This window comes from Saimiri boliviensis, chromosome 14 (assembly GCF_048565385.1).
Source record: "Saimiri boliviensis isolate mSaiBol1 chromosome 14, mSaiBol1.pri, whole genome shotgun sequence".
Classification (NCBI taxonomy): Eukaryota; Metazoa; Chordata; class Mammalia; order Primates; family Cebidae; genus Saimiri; species Saimiri boliviensis.
The window spans coordinates 51,375,245-51,388,974 of record NC_133462.1 but is presented as its reverse complement, the minus strand read 5'-3'; the positions used below and the strand labels follow the sequence as shown (position 1 = coordinate 51,388,974).

Sequence of the window (13,730 nt, the reverse complement as noted above, 5' to 3'; positions counted from 1 at the left end):
GGCCTTCACCACAAACCCACAGAAATGCTCCTTGGGGCCGAGTGAGCACGCTGACCCCTCCATCCTCCTGCCCCAGGGAGGAGCACCAGACGCAGGAGAAGGCAGACTCCCACCAGTCACTGTCCTGACATGTGGGCCCTTGTAGGGGAGTGGCGAGGGAGGGCCAGGGCAATTTGGCCAGGATGTTCAGGGAGACTCGTCGCTGCCAAGGGACTCAGTGTGGCAGCTGCTTAGCAAGTGGGGAGTACGCAGCCCAGGACGCAGCCAGCAGTGGGTCCTCAGGATGTCTGCAGAAGGGGACTCACTCTCCCCAGACAACAGAAGCCGGTTCTTCCTTTAGCTTCGCTAATCAGCAAGTCTTCCTCAATCATTTCCATTCATTTTGTGTAGAGCTCTGAGTTGAGGCTGGGCAGGGAACACTTATGCTTGGATTGGCCTGGGGCTCTATTTCTTCCATTCCGATGAGATACTGTGAGTCCGACAATTCCCTGGCCACCAAGAACAGAATTCTGTCTTCTCCCAAGAAGGAAGCTTCTGGATGAGTTGACTGTGGCTCTCTCCCCTTCTCCCCTAATGTGAAACTTTAGAGAGAAGACGTAAAGAACTAAGGATAATTCTAAACTTTTTAATTTTGCTCCAGCAGAAATTGGTAGAGTTTCATTTTGGGCTTTTTTTTTTTCCCCCCTTTTAGCCCTGACAAAAACTAATCTACTCAACCAACAAGTCTTACAGTCCTTACGCTATAGTTGAAAATCAATAACAGATAAACAACAGCATAAGAAGATATGAACAGCATAAGAAGATATTATTAAAAGCTAAATTTTATAGCACACGCTAACTTAAACCTCTCCAAGGCTTGGTTTCCTCATCTGTCGGTAAAGGCGTGGGACCAGGTGACCGCCAAGCCTTGCTTCCCCAGCTTCAGTTCTGAGTCTTGGGCATCTGCGGAGGGGGGTCTTGGTTCTGGATGAGCCGCAGGTGGCTGCTTTCCAGGCTGTTTCAGCCACGCTGTTCTCAGTCAGCTCTCAAGGGGGAAGTGCTCCAACCCGTGGCCCCCCAGTTATTTAATAATCCCTTGAATTCGTGTAGCATTTTGAACTTGCTCAAACTGCCTGTATTTTCATCTCCCGACCCGATCCTTCGGTTTTTGTGAGCTTAGCAGGTAGACCAGACTTTGTTATTCTCATTTTACTTACAGGGAAATCAAACCACAGAGAAGTGCAGGGGCTTGCCTGTGACCTCACAGATAGATGTGGCAGAACTGAGTCTGGACCCCAGTGGACTTTGAGGAGGAAGGGACTGACAAGGGAAGGAGGAGACGTGAGCTAAGCCTCCTGGCCAGGTTTCAAAGCCAGCAAGCAGGGCATGGGATAGTGTCATCAAAATACAGTCTTGGGGGGATCTTCTGGTGGCTTTTTTTTTTTTTTTTTTTTTTTTGGTTTGAGAGTTTTCCTTTTGTCACTAAGCTCAGCAAGACAAATGGAGCAGCATTTCCCAAGTGGGTGGAAGAGCCATCCCCACCCTTCGCAAGGGTGAGGCTCTACCTTTTCCCCCAGGGCCCTGGCGTGTCTCTACCGAGGCCTGCCTGCCCCAGGAGAGCAAACTCAGCTGAAAACAAAATCAGCCCAGGCACGGGGAGGGGACGGGGGATCCGTAGAGACGCAGGTAAGGAGAAAAGCAGCTCTAGACCCGGAGCCCCGCCCCTCCCACCCCCACAGGGTGCCCAAGGGTGAGGCCTGGAAGGGGATGAAGACAGGCTGGGAAAGAGGCTGCTTGTGACTTCAGCAAGGGATGAAGCGTAGACTGCCGAACCGCCTTCCTTCAGAAGAAGCTTTACAGGGTGTGCTGCAGTTGGGGAAACTGAGGTTTAGAGAGGTGAGGTGATGGCCTGGGGCTGCACAGCTAGGCACGGGAGACCAAGAGTGGAGCGTGGTCTCCTGACTCCTGGCTCAGGGCTCCTGGTTACACTGTCACATCCTGGTACTTTTGCCAGTACGGGCAATCATGTTTCCCAAACCTCCGTCATTTGCGTTCTGCTGTCACAATTTTTGCAAAATCATGCCAACTATTATTTACTTATTTTAAGGGAATTACTTATCAGTTCCAATGCATTTATTTGCTCATGTATTTATTTTAGAGACAGGGTATCACTGTGTTGCCTAGGTTGGTCTCGGACTCCTCGGTTCAAGCAATCCTCCCGCCTCAGACTTCCAAGTGGCTGGAACTATAAGCATGCACCACCATGCCCAGCTATTCCAATGCGTTTATTTTGAAAGGAAACTTTATATCACTCACTCAAAGGACAAAAATCACACACTTTTTAAATGTCTTCAAGAACCTCCCAGCTGGGCGTGATGGCTCATGCCTGTAATCCCAGCACTTTGGGAGGCCGAGGCAGGCAGATCACCCAAGGTTGGGAGTTTGAGACTAGCCTGGCCAACATGGCGAAACCCCATCTCTACTAAAAATACAAAAATTAGCTGGGTGTGGTGGCGTGCACCTGTAATACCAGCTACTTGGGAGGCTGAGGCAGGAGGCAGAGGTTGCAGTGAGCCGAGATTACGCCACTGCACTCCAGACTGGGCAACAGGAGTGAAACTCTGTTTCAAAGAAAAAAAAACTTCCCACAGTTGGCCCAAAGAAGAAGGGCTGGCACCTCCTGTGTCTAGAACCCCTGGGGATGGGGTCTTCCGGGAGTTGGGTCCAGCAACTGGCCAGAGATGCTAGAGTTTCTGTAGAGGCCCCTTAGCTACAAAGCCTCTTTGCCATGTAGGCTGTGTTTGTGTCACCAGACTCTGGTAGCAGAGTGGCTGGAGGACAATCACTGTAAGAGACACCAAAGACCCAAGTTCTGGCTTAAGGCCTGCCCCATCTTAGCTGTGTGGGCTTGGACCAGCCTAAAGTTTTCCGAGCTTAATACACTCACAAAGAGAACAAAGCTGCTACTCTCTGCCCTGCCGCCTCATCGGCCAGGCGGGAGATCATCACAAGGTGATGAACAGGAAAGCCCTTTGTACACTGGGAAGCACCACACCGGTGATGGTGCTCAAGATATGCTCAAGGAACTTCCAAAGACCTTCCTTACCTGGGTCCACTTTTGGTAAAGTGATGTGTGCCCCATGTGGACGGGTGGGGAGTGCATACGGAAGTGTGTGTGTGTGTGTGTGTGTTTGTGTGTGTGTGTGTGTGTGCACGTGTGTGTGAGCGTGCATGCCCACATGCTCATCTTCCACAGGTGAGAGCTATTACCCAAGAACTGAAGGGTCCAGCCAAGTGTCTCTCCCTTCATGTAAAATTCTGGACTAACAGGCTGGGCCTAGTGGCTCACACCTGTAATCTCAGCACTCTGGGAGGCTGAGGTAGGAGGATAGCTTAAGGCCGGAAGTTTAAGACCAGCCTGGGCAACATAGGGAGACCCCATTTCACAAAAAAATTTAAAAATCAGCTGGGCTTGGTGGTGTGCACCTGTGGTCGCATCTGCTCGAGAGGCGTAGGTGGGAGGATCACTTGAACCCAGGAGGTCAAGGCTGCAGTGAGCCATGATTGCACCACTACACCCCAGCCTGGGCTACAGAGCTGTCTCAAACAAGCAAACAACCAAAAACCTTTGGCTAACCAGCAGGAGTGAGTTCTTTCCACTGTTGAGTCTCCAGGGAGCTCTTTTCTGGGCCAGGCCAGCACCTGCCCTTCCGGACACTGCCACCTCCCAGCCATTGGCCCTCCTCTTCCTAGGGCTGGGAAGCACCTCTTGGTCCAGTGCGTGGAGTGGCTCTGGGGCCAGCCAGCCTTCCCTCCAACCTCCCAGTATAGGGTGGAGGGAATCTGGCCTAGTGGGTTCTTCTGACCCTTAAGTGTGCTCTTCCGGAGTGCTGGCCCATCATCCAGGACTCCAGGAGTTATTTCATATCAGGATGCCCCCCTGTCGGCTTTCCTTCTTCATGATGAACCATCGCTGGGACAGTGGAACCAGCCTCTGGGTTTGAAAGGCAGAAGCTGTGATCTCAGAACACAAGACCTTGCTTTCGGTTTGCGTGGGGCCACAGAAGGGAGATGGCTGAGGGCCAGGGGTCTTCCACCACTCAGGCCCGTGAGAGCTGCGTCTGAAGCGGCAAACAGCTGTCAGGGTTTTCCCTGCCTAAAGGAAACAGAGATGTCTGTGTATGAAACTTAAGGCTGTCATTTCCAAACCCATCCTAGCAGTGTTAGGAGCCGAGAAAAACTTACTTCTCAGGTGTCGAGGGGGAAAGGTGAAAAAGGAGCATTTCGGAAAACCTGCTTTTTCCCACAGTGCAGCAAATAGGCAGGGAACGGGAGGTGGAGACAGAGCTGGTGCAGGGGCTGGTATAGCTGCGTGTTGATGGATCGCCAGGTGTCGGCTAGGTGCCAGGCTGCACAAATGCATGTCGCCCCCACAGCAGGCTCCAGGAACCACCATGGACCTGACCTCTGCAGGCAAGCTTAGAGCCTGGGGCCCAAGAGGCTAAGATGCCTTCTTTACCCCAGAATTGTGACCTCACTGGAGAAGGCATCTTCTTGAAAGACGCACAGGCTACAGAGTTTTATGGGGTACTTTCAGCTTGTGCTTTAGTTTTCCAGATACTTTAGAAAGCTGTCCTCAGTTACCCACAGACATTTGCTAACACTGGCCTGACTGAAGCGTGCTCACACTTTCTGCTTTTCAAAGCTTATAAGGGACACCATTATTAACCAGATCTCTGGGAAAGTCTCTACTCTGAGGATAGGCACCAACACTTCTTTTGTGTCTTTTTTAACATTTAAACAATTCAGGTGGCACATGTGCCCACACTGGGCATCACGCTGTTTTCGGTTTCTGCTGTGCCTTCTCTCAGTGGACACTTAGCGACTTCAATTCAGTAGCACTTAGCAAGTGCCTTCTGGAGTTCTCACCTGGGTGGGCCCTGCTCGTCTCAGGGTGCTGGTGATGGCACTTGGGTGTAGTTCCTTCTGCCTTTGAGGTCTCACAGCGAGGCACACCCACCACACCTCCTCCAAGGCCAAACGGGATTGTTCTGTGTTCAGACGTCAGGGCTTCTGAGCAGTGTGCCAGGAAAAGAAAGGAGGGTCAGCCCAGGGTGGAACCCCCTGCTTCTCAGAGAAGGAGCCGTGCTCAGAGGAGCCAGGAGGCAGGGATCAACACTCCCCCTGCTGAAGTCCCATCTTTTGTGACTCAGGCCCCAGTGGCTCCCATGCTGACTCAGACTGCTGAATAAGCAGCCACCTCTGCCCCTCTGGGAAGATTCTCAACTGCCTGGAGACCTATATGCTCGGTCCTCGCCAGCCTTGCTGGGAGAGCACCCGCACTCTCCAAACTCTTAGAGAGGGTGACGGTGACGGCAGAGCCTCTGAGCCACATGCGGAGGAGCACCTTGTGACGGGTCAGCTCTGCCGAGTCCCTCGGTCCTGGCTGAAATCCCAGCAAGATGAACAAGGGTTGCTACATGCCTACTACATGAGAGCCCCTCATCTGGGCACGGAGTGGGGACTGGGAGGTACTAGGCAAGGGGCAAATGGAACCTGTCCTGGAAAGGCGTCTAATCAGGGTTCTTTCTGGAGCGAGCCCTCACCAGGCCCGAGAGGGACAAGGACCCCGTGAAACTCTGCGTGCACTCACTTTTATGAAAAGGGCTGCTGAAGATGGCACTGCTGGGTGTGGGACTTGGCAGGCAGACCAGGGTGTGTCTCGCTGGAGAACTGGTTTGGCCAGCCCCGCCCTGCTGGCAGAAGCTTGGTTTCAAAATGGGCTAATAGCTGGGGACACAGACACTCTTTTCATCTTGTCCTGCCAGGCACATGCCCAGCTGCCAAGGAGTCCAGCCACTTCTGTCTGTCCAGCTAGAGTTGGATAGAATTCTCTGGGCTCAACCACCCAGCTGCTTTGCTCAGGTCAAAGGCTACAGGGAAGCCTTCTGGACGTCACAGCCAGACTGCATCCTGTACACCCACACAGGCTGCTCACCCTGCCTATCATGGCCCTACCTCCCGCCAGCCCACTTTGCTCATGGTACCTCCTCTCTCCTCTGTGCCCGGGAGGCTGTGGGAACTCCAGTGCCAGCATTCTGAATCTCCATCCGCAACACAAATTCTCAGTCATAGTCCACCTTTCACTGAGCACTTGCTGTGAGCTCAGACCTGTTTCAGGCACAATTAAGGGCATCCGAAAGAAACCGACATTAGCAACTAGAAAACAAGCAAGACCATAGGCCCCTGGCTGTCAGGGCAAAGAATTCTAACTCTGGTCGTTATGGAGACAGGGCTGGGTGAGAACAGGCCTTTCGGAGATGACAGGTTGAGGAGGGGCCTTGGAGAAATGTAGGATTTGGGAGGAGGCGGGTGAGGAAAATCTGTGCAGGATAGGGGAGCATCTGAACAGAAGCAGGGAGCCTAGGATGTGGCTGAGGTCACGGAGCAGCTTAGGCAGGTGTGCTGGGGAGGGAAGAGATGGCTGGACAGGCAGGGTGGGCGGGCTGAGGAGTTTGTCTGGTAAGGAGCAGAGATGCTGTAGGTTCTCTAACGTGGCATGGGCTGGTGAAAGCTTTGCTGAGGAAGGTGGAGTGATGGCATCGCAAGGCAGGGACCAGAGCCCTGAGGGCTAGGCGGGAGCAGTGGGAGACGCTGGGGTAGCCTAGTGGTAAGCTGATGAGAGCAGGGGCCAGAGCCTGGGCATTAGGGGTGTAAAAGGAGAGAGTCAGTAAGGACTCTCGAATGGAAGGACGGGAGGACGCCATCTCTTTCTGAATGGTTACTCGCTGCCTGTCCGATGACCCTGGGCTATCAGGAGCCTTTCCAGCTTTGGGGCCACTCCAGTCTGAGTGGCTCTCTCAAGGGTCAGCTGGGCACATTCAGTTCTTTGAGGCCCTGGATCTGGGGCTCGTATTGCTTCACTGTGGTCCAGTCACCCTCTGGGACTGTCTCCTTACCTATAAAGAAAGGGTTGGCCTCTGAGAGTTTCCTGACTTAATGAGGAACAGGAAGAGAGGGCAGCTTACGGTGTGGGGTTAAAAACACCCCACTTCTCCAAGCAGGAAGGGAAGAAGGGGAATGACACAAGCAGGAAGCAGAGCAGGGGCTCACTGGGGGACTCCTAGCTAAAAGCAGCTTCTCCTGGCCCACCTCAAACTGTGTGACCCCTCAAAAGCCCCACTGGTCTCCCAAGTGAGCAAACATGTCTCTTGGGATGCTGTGAATTTCTGCCTGGCTGTCCAGGCTAGCCTGCTCTGTGGCAGGGTAATCAACTCTGCTCCCAGGAAACTGAGTTTCCAGCCTCTGGAATGCTCTGATCCACAGACTATCCCACCTGAGGCTGGAGTTTCCCAAGGAAGCGTGGGATAACCAGACAAGAGGTTGAGTGTGTGTCACTGTTCTTTGTATTCAAAGAGCCGGATGCTGCCAACAGATTGCTATCTGAATGTGGGGGTGTGGCTGGGAGAGCAGGCATTGGCAGTGAAGCTCTCCCACCTGCAGCGGGCACACGTGCACTGCCTGGGCATCCTATTCTGGCTGCAGCTGCTCGCTCGGGACCTGGAAGACAGTGTTTGGAAATGTGTGGGGCATTTTGCAATGACTGTGAGGCATTACTGGCATTTAAAGCCTGGAGGTTGGGGCACTAAACACCTGAGATACTTGGGACAGCCTGTACAAAGAAGAGTTGTTCTGCCTCAGATGCCAACGGCACCCACGTAAAGGAACACTGCACCATCCGTCATAAAGCCTGGCTTCACCCGACGTGCTGCATCTGGGCAGACTGTGCTCCTCTACTTTTCTGAGACATATTCAGGCCTGTTCTGTGTCTGTGGGGTGAGACTAGCATGGGGCTCCGATACTGGTGCATACACCTGGGCTGTCTTGGCTTCCTGGGTTCATCTTGCCTCTTATGACACCTGGTAGCACCTTTAGGTATGTCATGGGTGACATAAAGTCTCTCCTTTAGGAGCCATGTCCTCAGGCAGCCAGCCTGTGCCCAATCTAAGAGTCAGAGGGTTACGGATGTCCCTACTGAGCAAACACTCATGTCATGGACTGTCCTAAGTGCTTTACAAACAGTAGTTCTTTGGATTCTCCCAGCAACCTTCTATGTTGGGCATAATTATACCAGTTTTACAGATGGAAAAACTGCGGCACGTTGGGCTTAAGTAACTTGCCCAAGACCCTCCACTGGGCAACGGACAAGGCCAGGTCACGCTGGCTCCAGAGTCTGTGTTCTTGACACTGGGGTCTTCCTCCACTTTACAGGTCTCAGCCCAGTGAGCCGGAGGACGCACCCGGTGTCCCAGGCAGCTGCTGCCATTTCAGCCCTCAACGCTGCAGGCTGCAGCCAGGTCCAGGCCATTGGTGCAGGGAGAGCTGGGGGCATTTTGTCTCCTTGTGCCTTGGAGGGAATCCAGGCCTCCTCCTGGTACTTGGGGAGGATGGGGTTTGACTTAGAGGAGGCTTTACTCCTGCTTGTCAAAGTGACAGCAAAGGACCATGATGACGTGAGAGCATCACACCCAGCTGTCCTCAAGCAGCACAGTCCACCAGCACCATGACACTGGGAGCTGGGGTGAGGTTCCCAGGAATGAGTGATGCCAATGATGCCACTGGTGTACAGCTGATGGTGGGAGACTGGGAAATGCAGTCCCACAGGGACGTCCCTGCCTTCCACACCTTGCCCACTCCCCTGCGGGTGCAGCCAGTGCCCATTCTCTGTGGGCAGCCCACCCTTGCTGAGACTTGGCAAGGGTACTGGCTGCTCCTTTTCCCAGCACAGGAAAGCAAAGCCCAAAGCCTCTGTGAGGCTCAGTCAGCATGATCACATCTTTGCTGGGTTTGGGCCAGGATGAGTGTTTGGGCTTCTCATCAGGTGTCTGAGATGACGTCCAGGCGTGTCATCTACGGAGAACAAGCGTGCTCCTTGTTGCGTTTCCATTTAAGGCTTAGCCGGCCCTTCGCCCTTTGGTGATGCTGGGCTTCCCCCTCCATGTTGCCATCCGCCACCTTCCTTCCCCTGAGAGGAGAATGGAGGGTGTGGCCATCTGTAAAGATTTTCATGGCATAGTTTGCCTGTAATCTGCAAGGCACGCATTCTATGCCCAGATGCTTAGAAAATTGTCCAGCTCCTCTCCCCACGCCTTGCGCTTGTCCATCTGTGCTGCTCCCAACAACCCGACACGGATTCTCTTTGGGGTAGGTTGGTTTGACCCAGTTTGGGGAAGAAAACTGTGCCTGCCTGAGTGCACAGCTGGGTGTGTGGGTGAAGGGGATGAGCAGGCCATTGGCAAGGTTAACAGTCTGTGGCTTCTTGGTTTTGGATGCAACTTCTGACTGGTGGTTTGACACCCAATCTTTCTGGGAGCTCAAGCCATGGGAGGTTCCTGCTGACTATGACTCCCTGCAGAGATGAAAAGGGACCAGGTAGAGTGCCAGCCCCTCCCCAGGCTTGTGTGGCCGGATCTGGTGTGGAAGGGAATTACCCAGTTGCCTAATGACCTCCCCTACACACATACATATTCTCTCTCTCTCTCTCTCTCTCTCTCTCTCTCTCTCTCTCAGGGAGGGGCAGAGGTAGGCGGGCAGGCCCTGGGTTGCTCAGTTTGGCCCTGGCCCATCCCAGCAAAGGTGAGTTCCAAGTCAGCACCTGTGTGGAGACATTTTTATCAGACCCGATGTTGATCCTCTACTCTGAGAACAAGTTGGAGCAGGCCAGACCTACCGGCTTGCGAGCTCCTGGGAAAGTCCTCCTTGGACAGTTCTGTTCCGGAACTAATTCCCACCAAGCCTCCAGCCTCACCGGCTCCTCCCAGGGAGGTTGACTCCCCACTTGGGCTCACACAGAGCCCCTGAGGCACCTCACGGTCCATCGTATGTTTTCGTGGTGGAGTGAGCCTCTGCCCGCTTTTCTCCACTGCCAGCCTGACGACAAAGTCCAGGGGGCCCTCCTGCACCACCCCGTGCAGCCCCAGGCCTGCCTCCACGTGCGACCTCGGGCCCCTAGCTCACAGTTCCTTGTGAAAGGGTCCAGGGAGCAGGACTGTTGTCCTTCTTTGGCCTTTGAAGTGACCTGTTACAATTTGCTTCTTGCCCTGGCAGAGGGGAGGCAAGATGAAGAGCTTAGCGGAAAGAACAGTAGTAAACCATCCTGGCCAAAATAGAAATTTCCGTGTGCCGAGTTTAAGTGGCCAGTGAAGGCTGGCTGTGTGAGGAGTTGCTGGTGTCTGGGAATGACACAGGGCTTGGAGACTCAGGCTCAAGTCTGGGTTTTGCCCTTTCCTCACTGAGTGAACTAGAAGGACCCTCTTCTCTGGGCCTCCAATTCCTTCTTCTGGACTGTACCATGTGGGACCAGATCAGAGTCTGTCAAAATTTTTGACAGCAACTCACAGTAAGAAATGCATCAGGCTGGGCGCGGTGGCTCACGCCTGTAATCCCAACACTTTGGGAGGCCGAGGCGGGTGGATCACGAGGTTGAGAGATCAAGACCATCCTGGTCAACATGGTGAAACTCCGTCTCTACTAAAAATACAAAACATTAGCTGGGCATGGTGGTGCGTGCCTGTAATCCCAGCTACTCAGGAGGCTGAGGCAGGAGAATTGCCTGAACCCAGGAGGCGGAGGTTGCAGTGAGCCGAGATCGCGCCATTGCACTCCAGCCCGGGTAACAAGAGCAAAACTCCATCTCAAAAAAAAAAAAAAAGAAAGAAAAAGAAATGCATCACACGTTGCAACCCAGTACCCACACACTGCTTCACAAAACAATCACTTTACTACCTACATTGCACGCTGATATTTTATATTCCAGGATATATTATTCTATTCCCTCTTTTTTAAAAATGATGATCACAGTCTTCTAAATTGATTTTTCTTTCCTTTTTTTTTTTTTTTTTTTGAGACCGAGTCTCACTCTGTCACCCAGGCTGGAGTGCAGTGACGTGATCTCAGCTCACTGTAACCTCCGCCTTCCAGGTTCAAGCGATTCTCATGCCTCAGCCTCCCAAGTAGCTGGTACTACAGGCACATGCCATCATGCCCAACTTTTCTTTGTATTTTTAGTAGAGACGGCGTTTCACCATGTTGGCCAGGATGGTCTCAATCTCCTGACCTTGTGATCCGCTCACCTCGGCCTCCCAAAGTGCTGGGATTACAGGCACAAGCCACCGTGCCCGGCCCCTACATTTATTTTATAATCCATAATCGGTCACAGCCTATAGTTGAAAAAGTAATATATCAGATGATGGCTCAGGTTCCTTCCACACCAAACATTCTGTGATCGTATGAGCATTATGAGGGGGCTGGGGAGGGCTGTATCTCATGGCCCGCTGGGTCCAGGATCCCCATTTAGGAACCTTGACTGAGCTTTTCTCCCTTCCCCCTCCCCAGATCTACAATGGAACCCTCAAGCGGGAGCCTGACAACAGGCGCTTCAGCTCCTACAGCCAGATGGAGAACTGGAGCCGGCACTACCCGCGGGGCAGCTGTAACACCACCGGCGCAGGCAGCGACATCTGCTTCATGCAGAAAATCAAGGCGAGCCGCAGTGAGCCCGACCTCTACTGTGACCCACGGGGCACCCTGCGCAAGGGCACGCTGGGCAGCAAGGGCCACAAGACCACCCAGAACCGTTACAGCTTTTACAGCACCTGCAGTGGCCAGAAGGCCGTGAAGAAGTGCCCTGTGCGCCCGCCCTCCTGTGCCTCCAAGCAGGACCCCGTGTATGTCCCGCCCATCTCCTGCAACAAGGACCTGTCCTTCAGCCACTCTAGGGCCAGCTCCAAGTGAGTGCTGCTAGGCTGGGCTGGGCAGCCAGGAGGGCCAGGTGGGACACAAACCCTTAGCCGGGCTGCTGCGCCCTGCAAAGTGCTCCTGGGATGCCAGGAGAGGCATAGCCTCTGTCACTGGGGAGTTCATTGTCCCCGGCATCATGGGCTCCCTGATGGGGAGAACCTGGCCCGATGAGCCCCTGACTTCAAGAAGTTTTTGGTGTGAAGGTGAAACAGAACCCAGACACGGACTGTGTAGATTTTAAAGCTCACTGTTCGAGGGAGTCTAATTAGAGAAGGTTAGCAGGGTTAATGGTTCTCAAAGTGTGCTCCTCCAACCAGCAACATCAGCATCGCCCAGGAATTTGTTAGAAATGCTCATTGTGGGGACCCACCCAGACCCACTGTCTCAGAAACACTGGGAGAGGGGCCGGCAATGCACATTTTAACAAGCCCTCCAGCGATTCTGATTTACACTAGAGTTTGAGAACCTCTGATCTTAGGTGTGTAAATTTCAGAATATCCATGTTCAGAAAGAGCAAAGGAATGCACCCCGATATGGATGATGGGAATAGAATGGGTTTTAGGTTATGTTATAAGACAGGTAAATCCGAAGGACAAACAGGACGAATAAACATGAAAAACTGAGGGATATGGCCTGGGCGTGGTGGCTCATGCCTGCAGTCACAGTACTTTGGGAGGCTGAGGCAGCAGGGGGTAGGGGACACTTGAGCTCAGGAGTTTGAGACCAGCCTGGGCAACATGGGGAAACCCTGTCTCAAAAAAGAAAAGAAAATTAGCCAAGCATGGCTGGCAGGTGCCTGTAGTCCCAGCTACTCAGGAGGCTGAGGCAAGAGAATCACTAAAGCCCAGGAAGTGAAGTTTGCAGTGAGCTGAGATAGCGCCACTGCCGTCCAGCCTGGGTGACAGAGTGAGACCCTGTCTCAAAAAATAAAAAATAAAAAACCCTGAGGGACTTCATGTGGCTTCATGATCTAGTGCTGCAGAACAGAGTGCAACTCCTGTGCATAGATGTTGAAGGCCATCACCCAGAGAAAGGGAAGGAGACCAAATGGGGTGCCCCGTTAGGAGCCATAGACGCATAGGTGTCCTGAGTGACACTGAGCTTGCTCTTCAGGACTGGGGGCTCCCTGAACCTTTAAACTGTCCTTCATCGCCACCTACTGCTCATTGTTATTTATTTATTTGGCAAATGTTTGCTGAGCATCTAGTACATGTCAGGCTCTTTGGCAAGTGCCAGGAACACAGCCATGATAGGGACAATCCAGAGCTGTCCTGGAGCTACACTATGAACTCCTTTTCAGAGAGCCTCTGGAGGTTTGCATTCTTCATCTTTAGGCCTCACAACCCCCAAAAGGCAGGCGTGAGTATTCCTGAGGAGAAAACAAGGCACAGAGATGTTAAGTAGCTAGTCCAGGGCCACACAGCTGACTCTACATCCTGTGCTCCCCTCTGCCAGTACCACCTGTTCTAAAAATAAGCAGAACCCCGTTAGAGAGCTGGACCTTTCTTAACTACTTGAAGGCTGTAAGGCACATTTGGGATGATTTGGAGAACTAAGAAACCTCTCTCTCTTGGAGGCTGATCAGGGCAGCCTCTGGCTTTAGCTCATTGCCCCAACCAGAGGCCCTAAGTGGAGGTTCTGGGTGAGATATGGAAGGGATGAGTGTCAACCCATCTAGGGATGACATTTTGCTGACGAATGCAGGGTGACATTCTCTCAGTGTGGGCATCAGTACTAATAACCTAGTGCCAGAGAGCTCTGCACCTTGGGTGTTTTTCTTAGAAGTGAAGTTGGGTTGCTACAGCTAGAATTGTGAGTGCTTATTGAGCACCAGGTATGTCAGAGCATGAGGAGAAGGCTCCCTCTCTGAACGCTGAATACAGCCAGTCGCCACCCTGTGACTCTAACCAGGGAGGCTGCAGAGGTTCTTAGAAGAGAAGTTTCCCTTCCCT

General features: G+C 52.9%; 1 protein-coding gene across 1 annotated transcript in view; it reads left to right on the top strand.

Annotated features, from left to right (window-relative positions):
* PKP1 (plakophilin 1) overlaps positions 1-13,730 on the top strand; it is a 48,814-nt gene that overhangs the window by 16,304 nt on the left and 18,780 nt on the right. The window contains exon 3 of the mRNA XM_003938260.4: positions 11,374-11,768. Within this exon, the coding sequence (XP_003938309.1) occupies positions 11,374-11,768 (395 nt within the window). The remainder of the gene's footprint in view (positions 1-11,373; positions 11,769-13,730) is intronic.